The following is a 26042-nucleotide window of genomic DNA, read 5'->3' on the forward strand; positions in this document are numbered from 1 at the left end:
AAGCAGACTATTGCTCGCTGAATTTGTAGCACAATTCAGCTGAAGCATTCTGCGGCTGGATTGCCGCATCCTAAATCAGTAAAAGCCCATTCCACGAGGAAAGTGGGCTCATCTTGGGCGGCTGCCCGAGGGGTCTCGGCTTTACAATTTTGCCGAGCTGCAACTTGGTCAGGGGCAAACACGTTTGCTAAATTCTACAAAATTGATACCCTGGCTGAGGAGGACCTTGAGTTCTCTCATTCGGTGCTGCAGAGTCATCCGCACTCTCCCGCCCGTTTGGGAGCTTTGGTATAATCCCCATGGTCCTTACGGAGTTCCCAGCATCCACTAGGACGTCAGAGAAAATAAGATTTTACTCACCGGTAAATCTATTTCTCGTAGTCCGTAGTGGATGCTGGGCGCCCATCCCAAGTGCGGATTGTCTGCAATACTTGTATGTAGTTATTGCCTAACTAAGGGTTATTGTTGAGCCATCTGTTGAGAGGCTCAGTTATATTTCATACTGTTAACTGGGTGTAGTATCACGAGTTATACGGTGTGATTGGTGTGGCTGGTATGAGTCTTACCCGGGATTCAAAATCCTTCCTTATTGTGTCAGCTCTTCCGGGCACAGTATCCTAACTGAGGTCTGGAGGAGGGTCATAGTGGGAGGAGCCAGTGCACACCAGATAGTACCTAATCTTTCTTTTAGAGTGCCCAGTCTCCTGCGGAGCCAGTCTATTCCCCATGGTCCTTACGGAGTTCCCAGCATCCACTACGGACTACGAGAAATAGATTTACCGGTGAGTAAAATCTTATTATTTAAATAAATTATTAAAAATACTTTAAAAAACTTAAATAAAAAAAAGGCATTTTCTGAGCAGGTTTTAGAAAAAAAATCATTAGTTAAGTGGTTAAAAATATATTTTAAAAATGAATTTTTAAAAAAAATGTTAGTAAAAAAATCTTTCTTTTTTTTTTGTTATGTGTTTAGGGTTTAATGGGCCTAATTCTGAGTTGATCGCAGCAGCAAATTTGTTAGCAGTTGGGCAAAACCATGTGTACTGCAGGGGGACAGATATAACATGTGCAGAGAGAGTTAGATTTGGGTGGAGTGCAGTGGCGGAACTAGCGAGCGGTGGGCCCATGTGCGACAAAATGGCTTAGGCCCCCCCCCCCCATCCCATCCAAGTCCACCCCCTCACCCCTGGAGAGGATCTGGTGAGGGGGGACCTGCTCAGGGAAGTGGATACCTAGCAACAGTGCCGTAACTAGACATTTTAGCACTGTGTGCAAGAAACGGCATTGGAGCCCCACCCCTGCATGTAAAACAGGGGCAGTGCGCGCCGTAGGCGCGTGCAAAAATACATAGTGGCGTGGCTTCGTGGGGAAGGGGTGTGCCACAAAATAATACCAATTCATAAAACGATGCACAGTAGTCTCCATTATTCAAATTACGCCGCACAGTAGCACCACTACACCAGGTAGAGACCCTTTTACACCTTACGGCGGACAGATTCCTCTTTTTACACATTACGGCAGACAGCGTCCCCCTTTTTTACACACAACGGCAGACAGCGTGCCCTTTTTACACATAACGGCAGACAGCGTGCCCTTTTTACACATAACGGCAGACAGCGTGCCCTTTTTACACATAACGGCAGACAGCGTCCCCCTTTTTTACACATAACGGCAGACAGCGTGCACTTTTTACACATAACGGCAGACAGCGTCCCCTTTTTACACATAACGGCAGACAGCGTGCCCTTGTTAAACATAGCGGCAGACAGTGTACACTTTAAACACATAACGGCAGACAGCGTGCCCTTTTTACACATAATGGCAGACAGCGTCCCCTTTTTACACATTACGGCAGACAGCATGCCCTTGTTACACATTACGGCAGACAGCGTGCCCTTGTTACACATTACGGCAGACAGCGTGCCCTTGTTACACATCACGGCAGACAGCGTGCCCTTGTTACACATTACACATTACGGCAGACAGCGTGCCCTTGTTACACATTACGGCAGACAGCGTGCCCTTGTTACCCATTACGGCAGACAGCGTGCCCTTGTTACACATTACGGCAGGCAGATTCCCCCTTTTTACACATTGCGGCAGACAGCGTATCCTTGTTACACATAGCGGCAGGCAGATTCCCCCTTTCTCTGACGTCCTAAGTGGATGCTGGGACTCCGTAAGGACCATGGGGAATAGCGGCTCCGCAGGAGACAGGGCACAAAAGTAAAGCTTTAGGATCAGGTGGTGTGCACTGGCTCCTCCCCCTATGACCCTCCTCCAAGCCTCAGTTAGATTTTTGTGCCCGAACAAGAAGGGTGCAGGCTAGGTGGCTCTCCTGAGCTGCTTAGAAGTAAAGTTTAAATAGGTTTTTTATTTTCAGTGAGACCTGCTGGCAACAGGCTCACTGCATCGAGGGACTAAGGGGAGAAGAAGCGAACTCACCTGCGTGCAGAGTGGATTGGGCTTCTTGGCTACTGGACATTAGCTCCAGAGGGACGATCACAGGTACAGCCTGGATGGGTCCCGGAGCCGCGCCGCCGGCCCCCTTACAGATGCTGAAGAGTGAAGAGGTCCAGAAATCGGCGGCAGAAGACGTTCCTGTCTTCATTAAGGTAGCGCACAGCACTGCAGCTGTGCGCCATTGCTCCCAGCACACTTCACACTGCGGTCACTGAGGGTGCAGGGCGCTGGGGGGGGCGCCCTGGGCAGCAATGTAAATACCTCCTATGGCAAAAAATACATCACATATAGCCCCTGGGCTATATGGATGTATTTAACCCCTGCCAGTTTTCCAGATAAAAGCGGGAGAAGAGCCCGCCGAGAAGGAGGCGGGGCCTATCTCCTCAGCACACGGCGCCATTTTCCCACACAGCTCCGCTGGTAGGAAGGCTCCCAGACTCTCCCCTGCACTGCACTACAGAAACAGGGTACAACAGAGAGGGGGGGCACTTATTTGGCTAAAAATATATATAAGCAGCTATAAGGGATAGACACTTATTATAAGGTTGTCCCTACACAGTTTATAGCGCTTTGGTGTGTGCTGGCAAACTCTCCCTCTGTCTCCCCAAAGGGCTAGTGGGGTCCTGTCCTCTATCAGAGCATTCCCTGTGTGTGTGCTGTGTGTCGGTACGTTTGTGTCGACATGTATGAGGAGAAAAATGATGTGGAGACGGAGCAGATTGTCTGTAATAGTGATGTCACCCCCTAGGGGGTCGACACCTGAGTGGATGTACTGTTGAAAATTACGTGACAGTGTCAGCTCTGTATAAAAGACAGTGGTTGACATGAGACAGCCGGCTACTCAGCTTGTGCCTGTCCAAACGTCTCATAGGCCGTCAGGGGCTCTAAAGCGCCCGTTACCTCAGATGGCAGATACAGACGCCGACACGGATACTGACTCCTGTGTCGACGGTGAAGAGACAACCGTGATTTCCAATAGGGCCACACGTTACATGATTGAGGCAAGGGAAAATGTTTACACATTTCTGATAATATGAGTACCACCAAAAAGGGGTATTATGTTTGGTGAGGAAAAACTACCTGTAGTTTTCCTGAATCTGAGAAATAAAATGATGATGCGTGGGTTTCCCCCCGATAACAATTGATAATTTCTAAAAAGTTATTGGCAGTATACCTTTTCCCGCCAGAGGTTAGGGTGCGTTGGGAAACACCCCCTAGGGGGGATAAGGCGCTCACACGCTTGTAAGAAAGGATCCTGCTGATAGAAAGCAGGAGGGTATCCTAAAATGTATTTACACACATACTGGTGTTATACTGCGACCAGCAATCGCCTCAGCCTGGATGTGCAGTGCTGGGTTGGCGTGGTCGGATTCCCTGACTGGAAATATTGATATCCTAGATAAGGACAGTATATTATTGCCTATAGAGCATTTAAAATATATGCGAGATGCACAGCGGAATATTGCCGACTGGCATCAAGTATAAGTGCGTTGTCCAATTCTACCAGTAAAGTGGTCAGGTGAGGCAGATTCCAAACGGCATTTGGAAGTATTGCCTTAAAAAAGGGGACATTTGGGGTCGGTCTTTCAGACCTGGTGGCCACGGCAACAGCTGGGATATCCACGTTTGTACCCCAGGTCGCCTCTCAAAATAAGACGCAGTATTATCAGGCGCAGTCCTTTGTTGGCAAGCGGACAAAAGGTTCCTCTTTTCTGCTCGTGACAGAGGGAGAGGAAAAAGGCTACAGAGATGAGCCAGTTCCCAGGAACAGAAACCCTTTCCCGCCTCTGCCAAGCCCTCAGTATGATGCTAGGGCTTTACAAGCTCAGGCACGGTGGGGGCCCGTTCTCAATGAATTTCAGTGCGCAGTGGGCTCACTCGCAAGTAGACCCCTGGATCCTTCAGGTAATATTTCAAGGGTACAAATTGGAATTCGAGACGTCTCCCCCTCGCCGTTTCCAAAAGTCGGTTTTACCGACGTCTCCCTCTGACAGGGAGGCAGTTTTGGAAGCCATTCACAAGCTGTATTCCCAGCAGGTGATAATCAAGGTACCCCTCCTGCAAAAGGAAACGGGGTATTATTCCACACTATTGTGGTACCAAAGCCAGACGGCTCGGTGAGACCGATTCTAAATCTAAAATCTTTGAATACAGCTGTTCAAATTCAAGATTGAGTCACTCAGAGCAGTGATTGCGAACCTGGAAGAAGGGGACTACATGATGTCTCGGGACATCAAGGATGCTTATCTTCATGTCAAAAAATTTACCCTTCTCACCAAGGGTACCTCAGGTTATGGTACAGAACTGTCACTATCAGTTCAGACGCTGCCGTAGGGATGGTCCACGGCACCCCGGGTCTTTACTAAAGTACGGACCGAAATGATGATATTCCTTCGAAGGAAGGGAATTTTAATTATTCTTTACTTGGACGATTCCCTGATAAGGGTAAGATCCAGGGAACAGTTGGAGGTCAGTGTAGCACTATCTCAGGTAGTGTTGCGGCAGCACGATTGGATTCTCAATATTCCAAAATCGCAGCTGGTTCCGACGACTTGTCTTCTGTTCCTAGGGATGATCCTGGACACAGTCCAGAAAGAAGGTGTTTCTCCCGGAGGAGAAAGCCAGGGAGTTATCCGAGCTAGTCAGGAACCTCCTAAAACCGAGCCAAGTCTCAGTGCATCAATGCACAAGGGTTCTGTGTAAAAATGGTGGCTTCCTACGAAGCAATCCCATTTGGCAGATTCCACGCAAGGACTTTCCAGTGGGACCTACTGGAAAAATGGTCCGGGTCGCATCTTCAGATGCATCAGCGGATAACCCTGTCACCAAGGACAGGGGTATCCCTCCTGTGGTGGTTGCAGAGTGCTCTTCTTCTAGAGGGCCGCAGATTCGGCATTCAGGACTGGGTCCTGGTGACCACGGATGCCAGCCTGCGAGGCTGGGGAGCAGTCACACAGGGAAGGAATATCCAGGGCTTATGGTCAAGCCTGGAGACATCACTTCACATAAATATCTGAAGCTAAGGGCCATTTACAATGCACTAAGCTTAGCAAGACCTCTGCTTCAAGGTCAGCCGGTGTTGATCCAGTCGGACAACATTACGGCAGTCACCCACGTAAACAGACAGGGTGCCACAAGAAGCAGGAGGGCAATGGCAGAAGCTGCAAGGATTCTTCGCTGGGCGGAAAACCATGTGATAGCACTGTCAGCAGTATTCATTCCGGGAGTGGACAACTGGGAAGCAGATTTCCTCAGCACGACCTCCACCCGGGAGAGTGGGAACTTCACCCAGAAGTCCTCCACATGATTATAAACCGTTGGGAAAAACTCGACAGGTATTGCGCCAGGTCAAGGGACCCTCAGTCAATAGCTGTAAAGGCTCTGGTAACACCGTGGGTGTACCAATCAGTGTATGGGTTCCCTCCTCTGCCTCTCATACCCAAGGTACTGAGATTGATAAGATGGAGAGGAGTAAGCACTATATTCGTGGCTCCGGATAGGCCAATAAGGACTTGGTAACCGGAACTTCAAGAGATGCTCACGGAGGATCCGTAGCCTCTACCTCTAAGAAGGGGCCTGCTCCAGCAAGGACCCTGTCTGTTCCAAGACTTACCGCAGCTGCGTTTGACGGCATGGCGGTTGAACGCCGGATCCTGAAGGAAAAAAGGCATTCCGGATGAAGTCATCCCTATCCTGATCAAAGCCAGGAAGGATGTAACCGCAAAACATTATCACCGCATTTGGCGAAAATATGTTGCGTGGTGCGAGGCCAGTAAGGCCCGACGGAGGAAATTCGACGATTCCTACATTTCCTGCAAACAGGAGTGTCTATGGGCCTGAAATTGGGGTCCATTAAGGTTCAAATTTCGGCTCTGTCAATTTTCTTCCAAAAAGAACTAGCTTCAGTCCCTGAAGTTCAGACGTTTGTAAAAGGGGTACTGCATATACAGTCTCCTTTGGTGCCTTCAGTGGCACCTTGGGATCTCAATGTAGTTTTTGGGTCCCAAAAGTCACATTGGTTTGACCCACTTAAATCTATGGAGTTAAAATATCTCACAGGAAAAGTGGTCATGCTGTTGGCTCTGGCCTGGGCCAGGCGCGTGTCAGAATTGGCGGCTTTATCCTGTAAAAGCCCTTATCTGATTTTCCATTCGGACAGGACGGAATTGAGGACTCGTCCTCAGTTTCTCCCTAAGGTGGTTTCAGCGTCCACCTGAACCAACCTATTGTGGTGCCTGCGGCTACTAGGGACTTGGAGGACTCCAAGTTGCTAGACGTTGTCAAGGCCGGAAAATATATGTTTCCAGGACGGCTGGAGTCAGAAAATCTGACTCGCTGTTCATCCTGTATGCACCCAACAAGCTGGGTGCTCCTGCTTCTAAGCAGACGATTGCTCGTTGGATTTGTAGTACAATTCAGCTTGCACACTCTGTGGCAGGCCTGCCACAGCCAAAATCTGTTAAAGCCCATTCCACAAGGAAAGTGGGCTCATCTTGGGCGGCTGCACGAGGGGTCTCGGCTTTACAACTTTGCCGAGCAGCTACTTGTTCAAGGGCAAACACGTTTGCTAAATTCTACAAATTTGATACCCTGGCTGAGGAGGACCTGGAGTTCTCTCATTCGGTGCTGCAGAGTCATCCGCACTCTCCCGCCCGGTTGGGAGCTTTGGTATAATCCCCATGGTCCTTACGGAGTCCCAGCATCCACTTAGGACGTCAGAGAAAATAAGAATTTACTTACCGATAATTCTATTTCTCGTAGTCCGTAGTGGATGCTGGGCGCCCATCCCAAGTGCGGATTGTCTGCAATACTTGTATATAGTTATTGTTACAATAACATCGGGTTGTTTATTGTTGTGAGCCATCTTTCAGAGGCTCCTACGTTTTATCATACTGTTAACTGGGTTCAGATCACAAGTTGTATGGTGTGATTGGTGTGGCTGGTATGAGTCTTACCCGGGATTCAAAATCCTTCCTTATTATGTACGCTCGTCCGGGCACAGTATCCTAACTGAGGCTTGGAGGAGGGTCATAGGGGGAGGAGCCAGTGCACACCACCTGATCCTAAAGCTTTACTTTTGTGCCCTGTCTCCTGCGGAGCCGCTATTCCCCATGGTCCTTACGGAGTCCCAGCATCCACTACGGACTACGAGAAATAGAATTATCGGTAAGTAAATTCTTATTTTTTACACATTGCGGCAGGCAGATTCCCCCTTTTTACACATTGCGGCAGGCAGATTCCCCATTTTTACACATAGCGGCAGGCAGATTCCCCATTTTTACACATTGCGGCAAGCAAATTCCCCATTTTTACACATTGCAGCAGGCAGATTCCCCGTTTTTACACATTGCGGCAGGCAGATTCCCCATTTTTGCACATTGCAGCAGGCAGATTCCCCGTTTTTACACATTGCGGCAGGCAGATTCCCCGTTTTTACACATTGCGGCAGGCAAATTCCCCATTTTTACACATTGCAGCAGGCAGATTCCCCGTTTTTACACATTGCGGCAAGCAGATTCCCCATTTTTACACATTACGGCAGGCAGATTCCCCGTTTTTACACATTGCGGCAGGCAAATTCCCCATTTTTACACATTGCAGCAGGCAGATTCCCCGTTTTTACACATTGCGGCAGGCAGATTCCCCGTTTTTACACATTCCGGCAGGCAGATTCCCCGTTTTTACACATTGCGGCAGGCAGATTCCCCATTTTTACACATTGCGGCAGGCAGATTACCCATTTTTGTTGGAAAGAAAGAAAAAGAGAAAGAAAGAAAGAAAGAAAGAAAGAAAGAAAGAAAGAAAGAAAGAAAGAAAGAAAGAAAGAAAGAAAGAAAGAAAGAAAGAAAGAAAGACAGAAAGAAAGAAAGACAGAAAGAAAGAAAACTTATACTTACCCTCTCCGCTGGCTCAGGCTCCTCGGTGCAGCGTCAGACGATTTCCGGGCAGTAGAGAATGAGGAGGAGGGAGGTGGAGGAGGGAGCCGCAGCAGCGCTTTGTTACTGGTGGAGGCGCTGCTGCTGCTGCCCCTCTGCTTCACTATAGGCTGTTCTCGGAAGACAGCCTATAGTGAAGCAGAGGGGCAGCAGTAGCAGCGCCTCCACCAGTAACAAAGCGCTGCTGCGGCTCCCTCCTTCACCTCCCTCCTCCTCCTTCCCCCGTCCGTGCCGCTGCTCTTCTCCTCTGTGGGCGGCTGTGCGCTGCGGGCAGCGGTTGCCTGCAGCGCACAGCGGCATGTAATGAGTCAATTTGACTCATTACATGCTTGGGCCCCTGGACAGAGGCGGGCCCCAGTGCAACGCACTGCTTGCACTGGTGGAGTGTATACAAACTGAAATCTAAATTGCAGTGTAAAAATAAAGCAGCCAGTATTTACCCTGCACAGAAACAAAATAACCCACCCAAATCTAACTATCTCTGCAAATGTTATATCTACCCCCCCCTGCAGTGCACATGGGGGGTCATTCCGAGTAGTTTGCTAGCTGTTTTCGGTCGCAGCGCAGCGATTAGGTAAAAAAGCGGCACTTCTGCGCATGCGGCACAATGCGCATGCGTGACGTACTTTCGCAAAAGCCTATGCAGTTTCACACAAGGTCTAGCGACGCTTTTCAGTCGCACTGCTGGCCGCAGAGTGATTGACAGGAAGTGGGTGTTTCTGGGAGGTAACTGACCGTTTTCAGAGAGTGTGTGTAAAAACGCAGGTGTGTCAGATACAAACGCAGGAGTGCCTGGAGAAACGCAGGCGTGGCTGGCTGAACGCAGGGCGTGTTTGTGATGTCAAAACAGGAACTAAATAGTCTGAAGTGATCGCAAGCTAGGAGTAGGTCTGGATCTGCTCAGAAACGACACAATCTTTTTTTGAAGCAGCGCTGCGATCCTTTCGTTCACACTTTTCAGTCGCGCTGGTGGCCGCAGAGTAATTGACATGAAGTGGGCCTTTCTGGGTGTCAACTGACCATTTTCAGGGAGTGTTCGAAAAAATGCAGGCGTGCCAGGAAAAACGCAGGCGTGGCTGGGCGAACGCAGGGCGTGTTTGTGACGTCAAAACAGGAACTGAACAGTCTGAAGTGATCGCAAGCGCTGAGTAGGTTTTGAGCTACTCTGAAACTGCACAGGAAAACTTTGTAGCCGCTCTGCGATCCTTTCGTTCGCACTTCTGCTAAGCTAAGATACACTCCCAGAGGGCGGCGGCATAGCGTTTGCGTGGCTGCTAAAAGCAGCTAGCGAGCGAACAACTCGGAATGAGGGCCCTGGTTTTGCCCAATTGCTAACAAACTTGCTGCTGCGATCAACTCAGAATTACCCCCAATGTTCCAAAAAAAAACTAAAAACTAAAAATAAAGCATGACTTCCTTCAACACCTTAACTAGTTACACTACACTTAAGCCTTGTTTTGTGACATCTGCACAAAAGGCCTTGGTGGTCATTCCGAATTGATCGCTCGCTAGCAGTTTTTAGCAGCCGTAAAAACGCTATGCCGCCGCCCACTGGGAGTGTATTTTAGCTTAGCAGAAGTGTGAACGAAAGGTTAGCAGAGCGGCTACAAAAAAATTTTGTGCAGTTTTAGAGTAGCTCAAAACCTACTCAGCGCTTGCGATCACTTCAGACTGTTCAGTTCCTGTTTTGACGTCACAAACACGCCCTGCGTTCGCCCAGCCACGCCTGCATTTTTTCGAACACTCCCTGAAAACGGTCAGTTGACACCCAGAAACGCCCACTTCATGTCAATCACTCTGCGGCCACCAGTGCTACTGAAAAGCTTCGCTAGACCCTGTGTGAAACTACATCGTTCATTGTAATAATACTTTGCGCGTGCATTGCGCCGCATACGCATGCGCAGAAGTGCCGTTTTTATGCCTCATCACTGCACAGTGAACGAATGCAGCTAGCGATCAACTCGGAATGACCACCCTTATCAGGCAGAGGCATTCGCATTACCGAGATGCAGTCGCATCTCTCTGCCCGCACAGAATGCCAGACATGCCCCAGCAGTGCAACTCACCGTTGTTGCTGCTGCCTTGGCTGGCACTATCTTCTGCTACTGCTGGGGTGAGGAGAGCGCAGCACGCGCCCCTCTCCTGCCCTCAGTCCGGTCTCCAAGTCCTCCTGCAGTGGCAGCATCCTGTATATTAGATCTGGCGCCGGTCTGTGAGACAATCAGGGCTCGCGGTCCGGCAGCGGCGGCTCCTGATTGGCTGCCAGTCCGCGAGCTCTGATTGGCTCACGAACCGGCATTTCAGTGCACGCTGCCGGACTCAGGGGACTCGGGAGTGACTGGGCAGGCAGGAGTGGAGAGGCGCATGCTGCGCTGTCCTCTCTCCAACACCTGGTGTCTGCAAGGTAGCGGCCTGGCGGTACGGCGTACCGGCTGGGAATTTCTTACTGGCACGCCATTTGGTATGATTGGTTCACCATACACCTGACTACAATCCTACAAAATCGCAGACTTTGTGCAAGTGTACCTAGATGAATTGATTCGTTTTGAAGGCAAAGGGTGGTCACACCAAATATTGATTTTATTTAGACGTATCTATTCATTCACTTTGCAATTTGTTAATTGATAAAAATAAACTATTAACACTTCTACGTACTTTTAGCAGGGCCATTTGCTGTCTTGTCTTGAGGAGACACACACACTGTAGGATAGAGCAAAAGGGGAAAGTTGAACAAAGAGCTAGGAGCAGCTGTTTTACTCATCCACTGGGAGGGGCATAGAATAGAGGGTGGAATCCAGGCCTCCAGCTACATGCTGCAGCCATACTGTGTGGTATAATGTGAATAAGGACCACTACTGTGCATTGTATTGTGAATAAGGACCACTATTGTGCCGTATATTTTGAATAACTTTGCCTTACTGTGTGACATTGGGGTCTATTTACTAAGCCTTAGATGGAGATAAAGTGCATAGAGATATGTTACAAGCCAACTAGCTCCTAACTGTCATTTTTTTAAACCCAGCCTGTGACAAGGTAAAATAGCAGCTGATTGGCTGGTACTTTATCTCCGTCCACGGATTAGTAAATAGACCCCATAGTTTGAATTTGGGGCACTATTGCGTGGCCTTTGGCGCTCACTGTCCCTATTATATATGGAGGGGGATGGGAAGGGGGGAGTGCTCTTTCTGGCACAGGGCACCAAAATTTCTACTTAAGGCTTTGGTAGACATCTTCAGTTAAATTACAGTCCAGTGGAAAGAAAGGCGGTCTGAGAGCAGGTAATGGTCAAATGTACCATGGTTTGGTGTCCATAAAGGCGGAGACAAGTACAAGGCAGTTGAGCCATAGCACAAGTTGATCACATGCTGGCAGTGGTACATGTGTAGAAAGTAACAGAATGCAGCAGGAACAGGCACAAAAGCATCTAGATTACTTAGCATATTATGACAAAGAAAAAGTGACAGGTTTATAGTGGAAGTTTTGGGGTGAAGCTAGAACATGCAAGATCATCACCGGACACAAAGCAAGGCTCAGTCAGTGGCCTCCATATGCAGAAGCCCTGAAGTTTTAGTCCTGGGCTGGCAGTAATCTACTTCATAAATGTCTTACAGATGACTAAAGGGCAGTCTTATTGGGATAAAGTGAAACTCTCTATTTAAACTAGACATGAACATTTTCATCTGGCTAGTATTAATAGTCTAGACTTCTACAATTTCCAATTTGAGTAGATAAAACATCTTATGCATTCCTCTTGGTTTCAGATCAATTATATTGGACGATGTGGGAATGGACATCCCATATGACGCAGCAGAAATCAGACCAGGTAGGAGTGGCACATACAGTACACTGGGGCAGATGTATTAACCTGGAGAAGGCATAAGGAAGTGATAAACCAGTGATATGTGCAAGGTGATAAAGGCACCAGCCAATCAGATCCTAACTGTTAATTTACATATTGGAGCTGATTGGCTGGTGCCTGTATCACCTTGCACATATCACTGGTTTATCACTTCCTTATGCCTTCTCCAGGATAATACATCTGCACCCATGTGCTCTAATACCATGCATGCATTCTACTATGTATTCATTTATTTAGTCATGGCAGCTATGACTCTTGTAGTTACAGTCACTTTGTTAGATAGTGGTGTTGATAGGTCTTTATATTAAGATTTGACAAGTAAATTTCACGTGTGATGAGAAAACCACCAGTTTTTAATTTCACATTCTTTAATTAAGCGCAAAGAAGACTGCATATATTTTTGTAACATATCTCAACTAGCCATTGGGCGGTATTCAGTTCTTTTCACCCCCTTCCACACATGTTCTGTTTCTGCTGACAGGCATGGTATAATCATTTCAGCTTGCTATCTCTGGGGTAGAGCGAGCGCCCAACCCTTTACGCAGCTAAAACTTTTTACTAAGGGCGCAATATGCACGATAATGGGGATCACTTTAGAAAGGAGATTGGGCATAATATATAATTTGAATACTGCTCATTGAGTTGACTGAATGGGTTTCTGTACATTGATGCTATAGCATGAGATACATTGCAGAAGAAGTGTTCATGTTCTCCAGACATAGATGTGGCTGAAAAAATTAGAATCTGGAAAGTGGCAAATTGTAATATGTCTTTACACCTTCATGCTTCCAACTCTATGTAGCCAATAAATATATATATATATTTGAAGTAGCACTCCTGGCATCTTAATAAATCACTCTTGAAGCACAACTAGCAAAGGCAACGTTTCAGTGTCATTTAATGTCGTGGCACTTTCGTCAGGTATACCTGACGAAAGTGCCACGACTTTGTACGGCACTGAAACGTTGCCTTTGCTAGTTGTGCTTCAAGAGTGATTTATTAAGACGCCAGGAGTCCTGCTTCAAATAGACTTTTGTATTCCCAACCGTGGATGCGGGCACCCGGCGCAGTATGTTTGTATGGTGAGAGAGCCGGATACTTGGGTTTTTATATTTCTCATACGTCCTAGAGGATGCTGGGGATGCTTCAAGAACCATGGGGTATAAACGGGATCCGCAGGAGACATGGGCACACTATAAGACTTTGAATGGGTGTGAACTGGCTCCTCCCTCTATGCCCCTCCTCCAGACTCCAGTTAGATTCTGTGCCCAGCGAGACTGGATGCATACTGAGGAGCTCTCCTGAGTTTATTTTCAGGGAGACCTGCTGGCTACAGGCTCCCTGCTTCGTGGGAGTGAGGGGAGAGAAGCAGACCTACTTCTTAAGAGTTCAAGGGCTCTGCTTCTTAGGCTAGTGGACACCATTAGCTCCAGAGGGTTCGATCACTACGGTACGCCCAGCTGCTTGTTCCCGGAGCTGCGCTGTCACCCCCCTCACAAAGCCAGACGATAGAAGCCGGGTGAGTATGAGAAGATCAGAAGACTTCAGTGACGGCAGAAGACGGCTTGGGGTAGAGCCATGCTCCCGCACTGATCACGGCACTGCAGGGCGCAGGGGGGGCGCCCTGGGCAGCATGGGGGGCCGCAAATACTACTGGCATGCAATATAACAGTGCCCAGGCACTTGTTAAGGGACCCCCGCCAGTATAAAGAATTTTGAGCGGGACTGAAGCCGCCATGTCGGGGGCGGGGCTTAGCCGCATAGCTCTCACCAGCGCCATTTCTCTCTTCACAGAAGGCTGCAGAGACGCTGGCCCTGATCCTCCACACTGCTGTCCAAGTAACGGTGCAAAACGGGGAGGGCACTAGTAATTGGTGAATTATATTGTTTGATAAAAGCGCTAGCAGGTCTGGACAGTATTGTTACTGACTTCAGAACCGGGATAGGCGCTGGGTGTGAGCTGGCTGAACTCTCTCTGTGTCTTTCTAACAGGCTCTGCTGTGGGTCTGTCCCCTATAGCCCAGTGTGTTTGTGGCTGTCGGTACGTGTGTGTGTCGACATGTCTGAGGCTGAATGCTCTTCCCAGGAGGAGGCTGGCATGGGGACTGACAGTTCTGTGAGAGTGACAGTGTCTGCAATGCCGACCAGGGCCGGTTCAAGGGCGCAGAGCGCCCCGGGCAGGAAAGGGGCGTGGCCTAATACAGGGGGCGTGGTGAGTCACGCCCCCTGTACATTGAAAGCGCCGCTTGAATGCTGAGCGGTGCGCGATGACGTCATCGCGCACCGCACAGCAAAAGGTCCTCTCCACGAAGAGAAACTAGACGCTATGCGTCTAGTTCCCTTCGTGGAGAGGACCTTTGCTGTGCGGTGCGCGATGACGTCATCGCGCACCGCTCAGCAGTTACTCTCCACGAAGGGAAACTAGACGCATAGCGTCTAGTTCCCTTCACAGGAGGCGCCGAGGATGGGGACGGCAGCGGGCAGCGGAGGCGGACGGGGGACACAGCGGGCAGCAGTGGCGGATCTTGCCACGGTGCGGCGCCCTCCGGATGGCGCCAGCGCCCTCCGGAAGGCGGCGCCCCGGGCAAAAGTCCTGCTTGCCCGTGGCAAGAACCGCCACTGATGCCGACGGATGATTGGGTCAATATGCTGAGTGTTTTAAATACAAATGTGACTAAGTTGGCTAAGAGGTTTGATAAATCTGAGTCTAAGAACCAGACATGGAGGAACTCCATGGAAGATGCTTTGTCACAGGCCCAGACTCCTTTGGGGTCGCAGAAATGTGCATTTGCCCAAATAGCAGATACAGATACCGACACGGACTCTGATTCCAGTGTCGACTGTAGTGATGCCAGATTACATCCAAAACTGGCTAAGAGTATTCAGTACATGATTGTGGCGATAAAAGATGTTTTACATATCACTGAGGACCCTGCTGTTCCTGATACGAGGGTCTGTATGTTTAAAGGCAAGAAACCTGAGGTAACGTTTCCTCCCTCTCATGAACTGAATGCACTTTTTGAAAAAGCTTGGGAAAATCCCGACAATAAGATACATGTTCCCAAAAGAATTCCAATGGCATATCCGACGTTTCCCTCTGGGGACAGGGACAGCTGGGAGTCAATCCCCACGGTAGACAAAGCTTTGTCGCGTCTGTCCAAAAAGGTAGCGCTTCCGTCCCCTGACACGGCAGCCCTTAAGGATCCTGCGGATCGTAAGCAGGAAAATACCCTGAAATCCATTTATGTCACTACAGGGTCGCTACTCAGGCCTGCTGTTGCTGCGGCATGGGTGAGTAGCCCTATTGAAAAGTGGGCGGATAACTTGTCATCTGAGGTAGATTCCCTAGACAGGGATAGTGTGCTTTTGACCTTGGGTCATATCAAGGACGCTGCAGCGTACTTAAAAGAAGCGGTAAGGGATATTGGCCTTTTGGGATCAAGGGCCAATGCCATGTCAGTCTCTGCTAGGAGAGCATTGTGGATTCATCAATGGAATGCTGATGCTGATTCTAAGAAGGCGATGGAGTCTTTACCGTTTAACGGTGAGGTCCTGTTTGGTGACGGCCTCACTGACCTGGTCTCTACGGCTACCGTGGGTAAGTCATCTTTTTTACCTCATGTTCCTGCACAGCAGAAGAAATCGCTTCGCTATCAGATGCAGTCCTTTTGGCCCAACAAATTCAAAAAGGGACGTGGGTCCTCCTTGCTGCGAGGGGGAGAGGAAGGGGAAAAAGGTCACAGGCTGTGGCTAGTTCCCAGGAGCAGAAATCCTCTCCGGCTTCTGCCAAATCCACCGCATGACGCTGGGACTCCTCTGCGGGAGTCCGCTCCGGTGGGGGCACGTCTCAAACTCTTCAGTCAGGTTTGGATGCACTCGGACCTGGATCCTTGGATAGTAGAAATAGTAACCCAAGGGTACAAGCTAGAGTTTCAAGACGTGCCCCCTCAACGATTTTACAAATCGGCCTTGCCAGCTTCTCTGCCAGAAAGGGAGATAGTAAGCGCTGCGATACTAAAGTTGTGTCAAAACCAAGTGATTGTCACGGTACCCCCGTCTCAACGGGGGGAAGGTTTTTATTCAAGCCTGTTCGTGGTCCCGAAGCCGGATGGCTCAGTCAGACCGATTCTAAATCTGAAATCCCTCAATTTCTTTCTGAAAAGATTCAAGTTCAAGATGGAGTCTCTACGAGCAGTGATCTCCAGTCTGGAGAAGCGGGATTTTATGGTGTCGGTCGACATAAAAGATGCCTACTTACATGTCCCCATATATCCTCCACATCAGGCTTACCTGAGATTTGCTGTGCAGGATTGTCATTACCAATTTCAGATGTTTCCGTTTGGTCTGTCCACGGCTCCGAGGATTTTCACCAAAGTAATGGCGGAAATGATGGTTCTCCTGCGCAAGCAGGGAATCACAATTATCCTGTACTTGGACGATCTCCTCATAAAGGCGAGGTCCAAGGAGAAATTGTTGAAGAATGTTGCTCTTTCGCTGACGATTCTGCAACAACACGGTTGGCTCCTAAATTTGCCAAAATCACAGTTGGATCCAACGACACGGCTGTCGTTCCTGGGTATGATTCTAGATACAGAATTACAGAGAGTTTTTCTTTCAGTGGAAAAAGCTTTGGAAATACAGAACATGGTAAAACGGATTCTGAAACCGGCAAAGGTGTCAGTTCTTCACTGCACTCGGTTGCTGGGGAAGATGGTGGCGGCCTAGTAGGCCATTCCGTATGGCAGGTTCCATGCCAGGGTGTTTCAGTGGAACCTGCTGGACCAGTGGTCCGGGTCTCACCTGGACATGCACCAGAAAATTATTCTATCTCCCAGGACAATAATTTCCCTTCTGTGGTGGCTGCACAGTTCTCACCTTCTGGAGGGACGCAGGTTCGGGATTCAGGATTGGATCCTGGTGACCACGGATGCAAGCCTCCGAGGCTGGGGAGCAGTCACACAGGGAAGAAACTTTCAGGGAAAGTGGTCAAGTCAGGAAGCTTGTCTACACATAAACATTCTGGAATTAAGAGCCATCCACAACGGCATACTGCAAGCAGACCATCTTCTTCGAGGTCTGCCGGTCTTGATTCAGTCAGACAACGTGACAGCAGTGGCGTACATAAACCGCCATGGCGGAACAAAGAGCAGAGCGGCAATGGCCGAGGCCACGAAGATTCTTTGATGGGCGGAAAGACATGCCAGCGCTCTGGCAGCGGTCTTCATTCCAGGAGTGGACAACTGGGAAGCAGATTTCCTCAGCAGACACAGTCTCCATCCAGTAGAGTGGGGTCTTCATCAAGAGGTCTTTGCAGAAGTGACAAATCGTTGGGGAGTTCCTCAAGTGGACATGATGGCATCCCACCTCAATATTGTTCCAGGTCAAGGGACCCTCAGGTGATAGCGGTGGACGCCCTAGTGACACTGTGGGTGGTCTATGTGTTCCCTCCACTTTCACTCATTCCAAGGGTGATAAAAATTATAAGAAGAACAAGGGTTCCGGCGATCCTCATTGTTCCGGATTGGCCAAAAAGGGCCTGGTATCCAGATCTTCAGGAGTTGCTCATAGAAGATCCCTGGCCTCTTCCTCTTCGGGAGGACCTGTTACAACAGGGGACGTGCGTGTATCAGGACTTACCGCGGCTGCGTTTGATGGCGTGGCGGTTGAACGCCAAATCCTAGCCCGAAAGGGTATTCCCAGTGAAGTCATTCCTACACTTCTTCAGGCTAGAAAAGAAGTAACGGCAAAGCATTACCACCGTATTTGGAGAAAATATGTGTCTTGGTGTGAATCCAAGAAGGCTCCTACGGAAGAATTTCACCTGGGGCGGTTACTCCATTTCCTACAATCAGGTGTGGATGCGGGCTTAAAGTTAGGCTCTATTAAGGTACAGATTTCGGCCTTATCGATCGTTTTTCAAAAAGAATTGGCCTCCCTTCCAGAAGTTCAGACCTTCGTGAAGGGCGTGCTGCACATCCAACCTCCCTTTGTGCCCCCAGTGGCACTATGGGATCTTAATGTGGTGTTGCAATTCTTGCAATCACATTGGTTTGAACCTTTGCGCAAGGTTGAGTTAAAATTCCTTACTCGGAAAGTGGTCGTGTTGTTGGCCTTGGCGTCTGCAAGGCAAGTATCTGAGTTGGCGGCTTTATCTCAAAAAAGCATCTATTTGATTTTCCATGCTAATAGAGCGGAGTTGAGAACTCGTCAGGAATTTCTGCCAAAAGTGGTTTCATCATTTCATGTTAACCAGCCAATTGTGGTGCCAGTGGCTACTGACACCTTGGCGGAGTCAAAGTCTCTCGATGTGGTCAGAATGGCGCAGATTAGGAAAACCGAGGCTCTGTTTGTCCTGTGGACTCCCAACAAGATTGGGGCTCCTGCTTCTAAGCAGACTATTGCGCGCTGGATTTGTAATACGATTCAGCAGGCTCATTCTACGGCAGGATTGCCGTTACCGAAATCGGTGAAAGCCCATTCTACCAGAAAGATGGGCTCATCCTGGGCGGCTGCCCGGGGAGTCTCGGAGTTACAACTTTGCCGAGCTGCTACTTGGTCGGGTTCAAACACCTTTGCGAAGTTTTACAAGTTTGATACCCTGGCTGAGGAGGACCTCTTGTTTGGTCAATCGGTGCTGCAGAGTCATCCGCACTCTCCTGCCCGTTCTAGAGCTTTGGTATAAACCCCATGGTTCTTGAAGCATCCCCAGCATCCTCTAGGACGTATGACAAAAATAGGATTTTAATACCTACTGGTAAATCCTTTTCTATTAGTCTGTAGAGGATGCTGGGCGCCCGTCCCAGTGCGGGCTGTATCTGCAGTTTGCTGTAGTTGCGCTCATGTTGCGTTGAGAGTAGTCACTCTGTGACTGTTGATGGTCATGCCGTTGCATGCGTTTTTTGTTGAATGCCATGTTGTACGGCGTGTTAGTGGTGTGAGCTGGTGTGTATCTCACCTTAGTTTAAACTAGTTAAATAAATCCTTTCCTCAAAATGTCCGTCTCCCTGGGCACAGTTCCTATAACTGGAGTCTGGAGGAGGGGCATAGAGGGAGGAGCCAGTTCACACCCATTGAGAGTCTTATAGTGTGCCCATGTCTCCTGCGGATCCTGTCTATACCCCATGGTTCTTGAAGCATCCCCAGCATCCTCTACGGACTAAGAGAAAAGGATTTACCGGTAGGTTTTAAAATCCTAATATATATATATATATACATATATACACAAACAAATCTAGAAAACCACAGCACTCGCCACCCCAGACGCGGGGTGCAATATCTGCACTCACCACTCATAGGGTGGGGTGCATGCAGCCCATGGCCACCACCCCAAATATATACAAACAGAAAGTTCAGCACTCACCATAGCAAGCTCACTTATCCTCACAACATCAATAAATAAATGATGGGGGTTTAGTTAGTGAATTGGCCAATGCACGGAAGCCTGCATACCGCTCGCCAAGGTACCCCACCTTCATGCAGGTCCTACACTATCACAAAGTCTCAAAAATTAAAACCTGGCAACTGTATCACACATAATATACTGCACACATGCCCACTAGGTTTAATGTGTATCTGCCATGCATCTTATGGCTTTTAAAGGTACACTAGTCACCTGACACTGGCTGATAAATTACTAAGGAGCAGCTGACACAGGTTTAGAACAAGTAAGATTACACAGGGGTGCATGAAAAGGCCTGTGACCACGGTTAATAAGAGTTAACCAAAGATTAACCCCGTAATATACAAACAAATCTAGAAAACTTTGGTTAACTCTTATTAACCGTGGTCACAGGCCTTTTCATGCACCCCTGTGTAATCTCACTTGTTCTAAACCTGTGTCAGCTGCTCCTTAGTAATTTATTTATTGATGTTGTGAGGATAAGTGAGCTTGCTATGGTGAGTGCTGAAATTTCTGTTTGTATGTATATATATATATATATATATATATATATATATATATGCACTGCTCAAAAAAATAAAGGGAACACTAAAATAACACATCCTAGATCTGAATGAATGAACTATTCTTATTAAATACTTTGTTCTTCACATAGTTGAATGTGCTGACAACAAAATCACACAAAAATTATCAATGGCAATCAAATTTATTAACCCATGGAGGTCTGGATTTGGAGTCACACTCAAAATTAAAGTGGTAAAACACACTACAGGCTGATCCAACTTTGATGTAATGTCCTTAAAACAAGTCAAAATGAGGCTCATTAGTGTGTGTGGCCTGTATGACCTCCCTACAACACCTGGACATGCTCCTGATAAGGTGGCGGATGGTCTCCTGAGGGATCTCCTCCCAGACCTGGACTAAGTCATCCGCCAACTCCTGGACAGTATGTGGTGCAATGTGGCGTTGGTGGATGGAACGAGACATGATGTCCCAGATATGCTCAATTGGATTCAGGTCTGGGGAACGGGCGGGCCAGTCCATAGCATCAATGCCTTCGTCTTGCAGGAACTGCTGACGCACTCCAGCCACATGAGGTCTAGCATTGTCTTGCATTAGGAGGAACCCAGGGCCAACCGCACCAGCATATGGTCTCACAAGGGGTCTGAGGATCTCATCTCGGTACCTAATGGCAGTCAGGCTACCTCTGGCGAGCACATGGAGGGTTGTGCGGCCCCCCCAAAGAAATGCCACCCCACACCATTACCGACCCACTGCCAAACCGGTCATGCTGGAGGATGTTGCAGGCAGCAGAACGTTCTCCTTGGCGTCTCCAGACTCTGTCACGTCTGTCACATGTGCTCAGTGAGAACCTGCTTTCATCTGTGAAGAGCACAGGGCGCCAGTGGCGAATTTGCCAATCTTGGTGTTCTCTGGCAAATGCCAAACGTCCTGCACGGTGTTGGGCTGTAAGCACAACCCCCACCTGTGGACGTCGGGCCCTCAAACCACCCTCATGGAGTCTGTTTCTGATCGTTTGAGTAGACACATGCACATTTGTGGCTTGCTGGAGGTCATTTTGCAGAGCTCTGGCAGTGCTCCTCCTGTTCCTCCTTGCACAAAGGTGGAGGTAGCGGTCCTGCTGCTGGGTTGTTGCCCTCCTACGGCCTCCTCCACGTCTCCTGATATACCGGCCTGTCTCCTGGTAGCGCCTCCATGCTCTGGACACTACGCTGACAGACACAGCAAACCTTCTTTCCACAGCTTGATGTGCCATCCTGGATGAGCTGCACAACGTGAGCCACTTGTGTGGGTTGTAGGGAGGTCATACAGGCACGTGGAGGCCACACACACTAATGAGCCTCATTTTGACTTGTTGTAAGGACATTACATCAAAGTCGGATCAGCCTGTAGTGTGTTTTTCCACTTTAATTTTGAGTGTGACTCCAAATCCAGACCTCCATGGGTTAATAAATTTGATTTCCATTGATAATTTTTGTGTGATTTTGTTGTCAGCACATTCAACTATGTAAAGAACAAAGTATTTAATAAGAATAGTTCATTCATTCAGATCTAGGATGTGTTATTTTAGTGTTCCCTTTATTTTTTTGAGCAGTGTATATATATATATATATATATTTGCACTAGGTTTACCTCAAGCATACATATATCCATGTACATTTATACCCATCGATGTTTTAAGCACAAGAGGTTTTTTTAACATTTATTTTGAAAGTGAAAACATATTAACCATTTGATTTAAATAATATAATACAGCAACAATATTAAATCTTATGACTTTGAAAACATGCCCCACAAATCATATGGTATAGGCACGATCAATCAAGAAAGCACCTACTAGCTTCTTAGATGAATAAGCAATTAGCCAGTCAGAAGTGACTAGTGCTGGAAACTGTCATAATCTTCAGCATGTATATATAGCACTGCAGACCTCAGGCAAGTAATACAGTTACTGACAGGCTGATATGCATCTCCGTACAGGTCTGCATCTGTTCACAATTATGCAGCATGACCTTACTGTATGTTACACCACCCTTCCTACGCCCACCCGTCCTCTTAAGAAGATGCAAATGTCAGATGCAAGCAGTTTGCATAAGCATATAAGTGTGTGGTGCTTTTGGTGAATATGCACAGAAAATATAAGTAGGTTTTATGATATGCAAAATTACATGTCATGCTCCGCAGTACCGTAACTAGGCATTTTAGCGCTGTGTGCAAGAAACGGCATTGCCCCCCCCCCCCCACACCTTATGTAAAATATGGGCAGTGCGCGCCAAAAATTAGGGGCGTGGCTTCATGGGGGAAAGGGTGTGGCCACAAAATAATACCAATTCATACACAGTAGTCTCCATTATTCAAATTACACCGCACAGTAGCGCCACTACACCATGTAGAGCACCTTTTACAGATTACGGCAGTCAGCGTCCCCTTTTTACACATTACGTCAGACAGCGTCTCCCTTTTTACACATTACGGCAGACAGCGTCCCCCTTCTTACACATTGCGACAGACAGCATCCCCTTTTTTCAACATTATGGCAGCCAGTCCCCCTTTTTACACATTACGGCAGACAGCGTTGATAGAGAGAGAGAGACAGACAGACACTTACCATCTCTCCCCGCTGTCCTCTGTGACACGTGCTGGTGTGCTGTGCTTGGGCGGACTGCAGCTCGGGCATGTTGGCGGGTCCTCCCCGCTCTGAAGCGTCCCCCTTTTTACACATTATGGCAGACAGCGTCCCCCTTTTTACACATTACGACAGACAGCATCCCCCTTTTTACACATTACGGCAGACAGCGTCCTCCTTTTTACACATTACGGAAGACAGCATCCCCCTTTTTACACATTACGGCAGACAGCGTCCCCTTTTTACACATTTCGGCAGACAGTCCCCCTTTTTTACACATTACGGCAGACGGCGTCCCCTTTTTACACATTACGGCAGACGGCGTCCCCTTTTTACACATTACGGCAGACAGCGTCCCCTTTTTACACATTACGGCAGACAGCGTCCCCTTTTTACACATTACGACAGACAGCGTCCCCCTTTTTACACATTACAGCAGACAGCGTCGCCTTTTTACACATTACGGAAGACAGCGTACCCCTTTTTACACATTACGGCAGACAGCGTCCCCTTTTTACACATTACGGCAAACAGCGTACCTTTTTACACATTACGGCAAACAGCGTACCCTTTTTACAAATTACGGCAGACAGTCCCCTTTTTTTACACATTACGGCAGACAGCGTCCCCTTTTTACACATTACGGCAGACAGCGTCCCCTTTTTGCACATTACGGCAGACGACGTCCCCCTTTTTACACATTACGGCAGATGACGTCCCCCTTTTTACACATTATAGCAGACGGCGTCCCCTTTTTACACATTACGGCAGACGGCGTCCCCCTTTTCTCTGACGTCCTAAGTGGATGCTGGGGACTCCGTCAGGACCATGGGGATTAGCGGCTCCGCAGGAGACAGGGCACAAAAGTAAAAGCTTTAGGATCAGGTGGTGTGCACTGGCTCCTCCCCCTATGACCCTCCTCCAAGCCTCAGTTAGATTTTTGTGCCCGGCCGAGAAGGGTGCAATCTAGGTGGCTCTCCTAAAGAGCTGCTTAGAGTAAAAGTTTGTTAGGTTTTTTATTTTCAGTGAGTCCTGCTGGCAACAGGCTCACTGCTACGAGGGACTTAGGGGAGAGAAGTGAACTCACCTGCGTGCAGGATGGATTGGCTTCTTAGGCTACTGGACACCATTAGCTCCAGAGGGAGTCGGAACACAGGTCTCACCCTGGGGTTCGTCCCGGAGCCACGCCGCCGACCCCCCTTGCAGATGCCGAAAAGTGAAGGTCCAGAAACGGCGGCAGAAGACTCTTCAGTCTTCATAAGGTAGCGCACAGCACTGCAGCTGTGCGCCATTGTTGTCAGCACACTTCATAGCAGCGGTCACTGAGGGTGCAGGGCGCTGGGGGGGGGCGCCCTGGGCAGCAATGATAGTACCTTATTCTGGCTAAAAATACATCACATATAGCCCCTGGGGGCTCTATGGATGTATTTAACCCCTGCCAGGTCTCAGAAAAACGGGAGAAGAAGCCCGCCGAAAAGGGGGCGGGGCCTATTCTCCTCAGCACACAGCGCCATTTTCCCTCATAGAAATGCTGGTGGGAAGGCTCCCAGGCTCTCCCCTGCACTGCACTACAGAAACAGGGTTAAAACAGAGAGGGGGGGCACTTATTTGGCGATATGTATATATATATTAAAATGCTATAAGGGAAAAACACTTATATAAAGGTTGTCCCTGTATAATTATAGCGTTTTTGGTGTGTGCTGGCAAACTCTCCCTCTCTCTCCCCAAAGGGCTAGTGGGGTCCTGTCCTCTATCAGAGCATTCCCTGTGTGTGTGCTGTGTGTCGGTACGTGTGTGTCGACATGTATGAGGACGATGTTGGTGAGGAGGCGGAGCAATTGCCTGAAATGGTGATGTCACTCTCTAGGGAGTCGACACCGGAATGGATGGCTTATTTACGGAATTACGTGATAATGTCAACACGCTGCAAGGTCGGTTGACGACATGAGACGGCCGGCAAACAAATTAGTACCTGTCCAGGCGTCTCAAACACCGTCAGGGGCTGTAAAACGCTCATTTACCTCAGTCGGTCGACACAGACACAGACACGGACACTGACTCCAGTGTCGACGGTGAAGAAACAAACGTATTTTCCTTTAGGGCCACACGTTACATGTTAAGGGCAATGAAGGAGGTGTTACATATTTCTGATACTACAAGTACCACAAGAAGGGTATTATGTGGGGTGTGAAAAAACTACCTGTAGTTTTTCCTGAATCAGATAAATTAAATGAAGTGTGTGATGATGCGTGGGTTTCCCCCGATAGAAAATTATTGGCGGTATACCCTTTCCCGCCAGAAGTTAGGGCGCGTTGGGAAACACCCTTTAGGGTGGATAAGGCGCTCACACGCTTATCAAAACAAGTGGTGGTACCGTCTCCAGATAGGGCCGCCCTCAAGGAGCCAGCTGAGAGGCTGGAAAATATCCTAAAAAGGTATATACACACATACTGGTGTTATACTGCGACCAGCGATCGCCTCAGCCTGGATGTGCAGCGCTGGGGTGGCTTGGTCGGATTCCCTGACTGAAAATATTGATACCCTTGACAGGGACAGTATTTTATTGACTATAGAGCATTTAAAGGATGCATTTCTATATATGCGAGATGCACAGAGGGATATTTGCACTCTGGCATCAAGAGAAAGTGCGATGTCCATATCTGCCAGAAGATGTTTATGGACACGACAGTGGTCAGGTGATGCAGATTCCAAACGGCACATGGAAGTATTGCCGTATAAAGGGGAGGAGTTATTTGGGGTCGGTCCATCGGACCTGGTGGCCTCGGCAACAGCTGGAAAATCCACCTTTTTTACCCCAAATCACATCTCAGCAGAAAAAGACACCGTCTTTTCAGCCTCAGTCCTTTCGTCCCCATAAGGGCAAGCGGGCAAAAGGCCAGTCATATCTGCCCAGGGATAGAGGAAAGGGAAGAAGACTGCAGCAGGCAGCCCATTCCCAGGAACAAAAGCCCTCCACAGCTTCTGCCAAGTCCTCAGCATGACGCTGGGGCCGTACAAGCGGACTCAAGTGCGGTGGGGGGTCGTCTCAAGAGTTTCAGCGCGTAGTGGGCTCACTCGCAAGTGGACCCCTGGATCCTACAAGTAGTATCCCAGGGGTATAGACTGGAGATTCGAGACGTCTCCCCCTCGCAGGCTCCTGATGTCTGCTTTACCAACGTCTTCCTCCGACAGGGAGGCAGTATTGGAAACAATTCACAAGCTGTATTCCCAGCAGGT

General features: G+C 48.6%; 1 protein-coding gene across 12 annotated transcripts in view; it reads left to right on the forward strand.

Moving 5' to 3' along the window:
* The window catches only part of PRUNE2 (prune homolog 2 with BCH domain), a 553043-nt gene that overhangs the window by 409839 nt on the left and 117162 nt on the right, over positions 1 to 26042 (forward strand). For all 12 annotated transcript variants that reach the window (XR_010171909.1, XR_010171914.1, XM_063913844.1 and 9 more), the window contains one exon: positions 12161 to 12222. Coding sequence is in view for 10 of the 12 variants with exons in the window: in XM_063913844.1 (XP_063769914.1) it covers positions 12161 to 12222 (62 nt within the window). In the remaining 2 variants the exon portion in view is untranslated. The remainder of the gene's footprint in view (positions 1 to 12160; positions 12223 to 26042) is intronic.

This window comes from Pseudophryne corroboree, chromosome 1, assembly GCF_028390025.1.
Source record: "Pseudophryne corroboree isolate aPseCor3 chromosome 1, aPseCor3.hap2, whole genome shotgun sequence".
Taxonomy (NCBI): Eukaryota; Metazoa; Chordata; class Amphibia; order Anura; family Myobatrachidae; genus Pseudophryne; species Pseudophryne corroboree.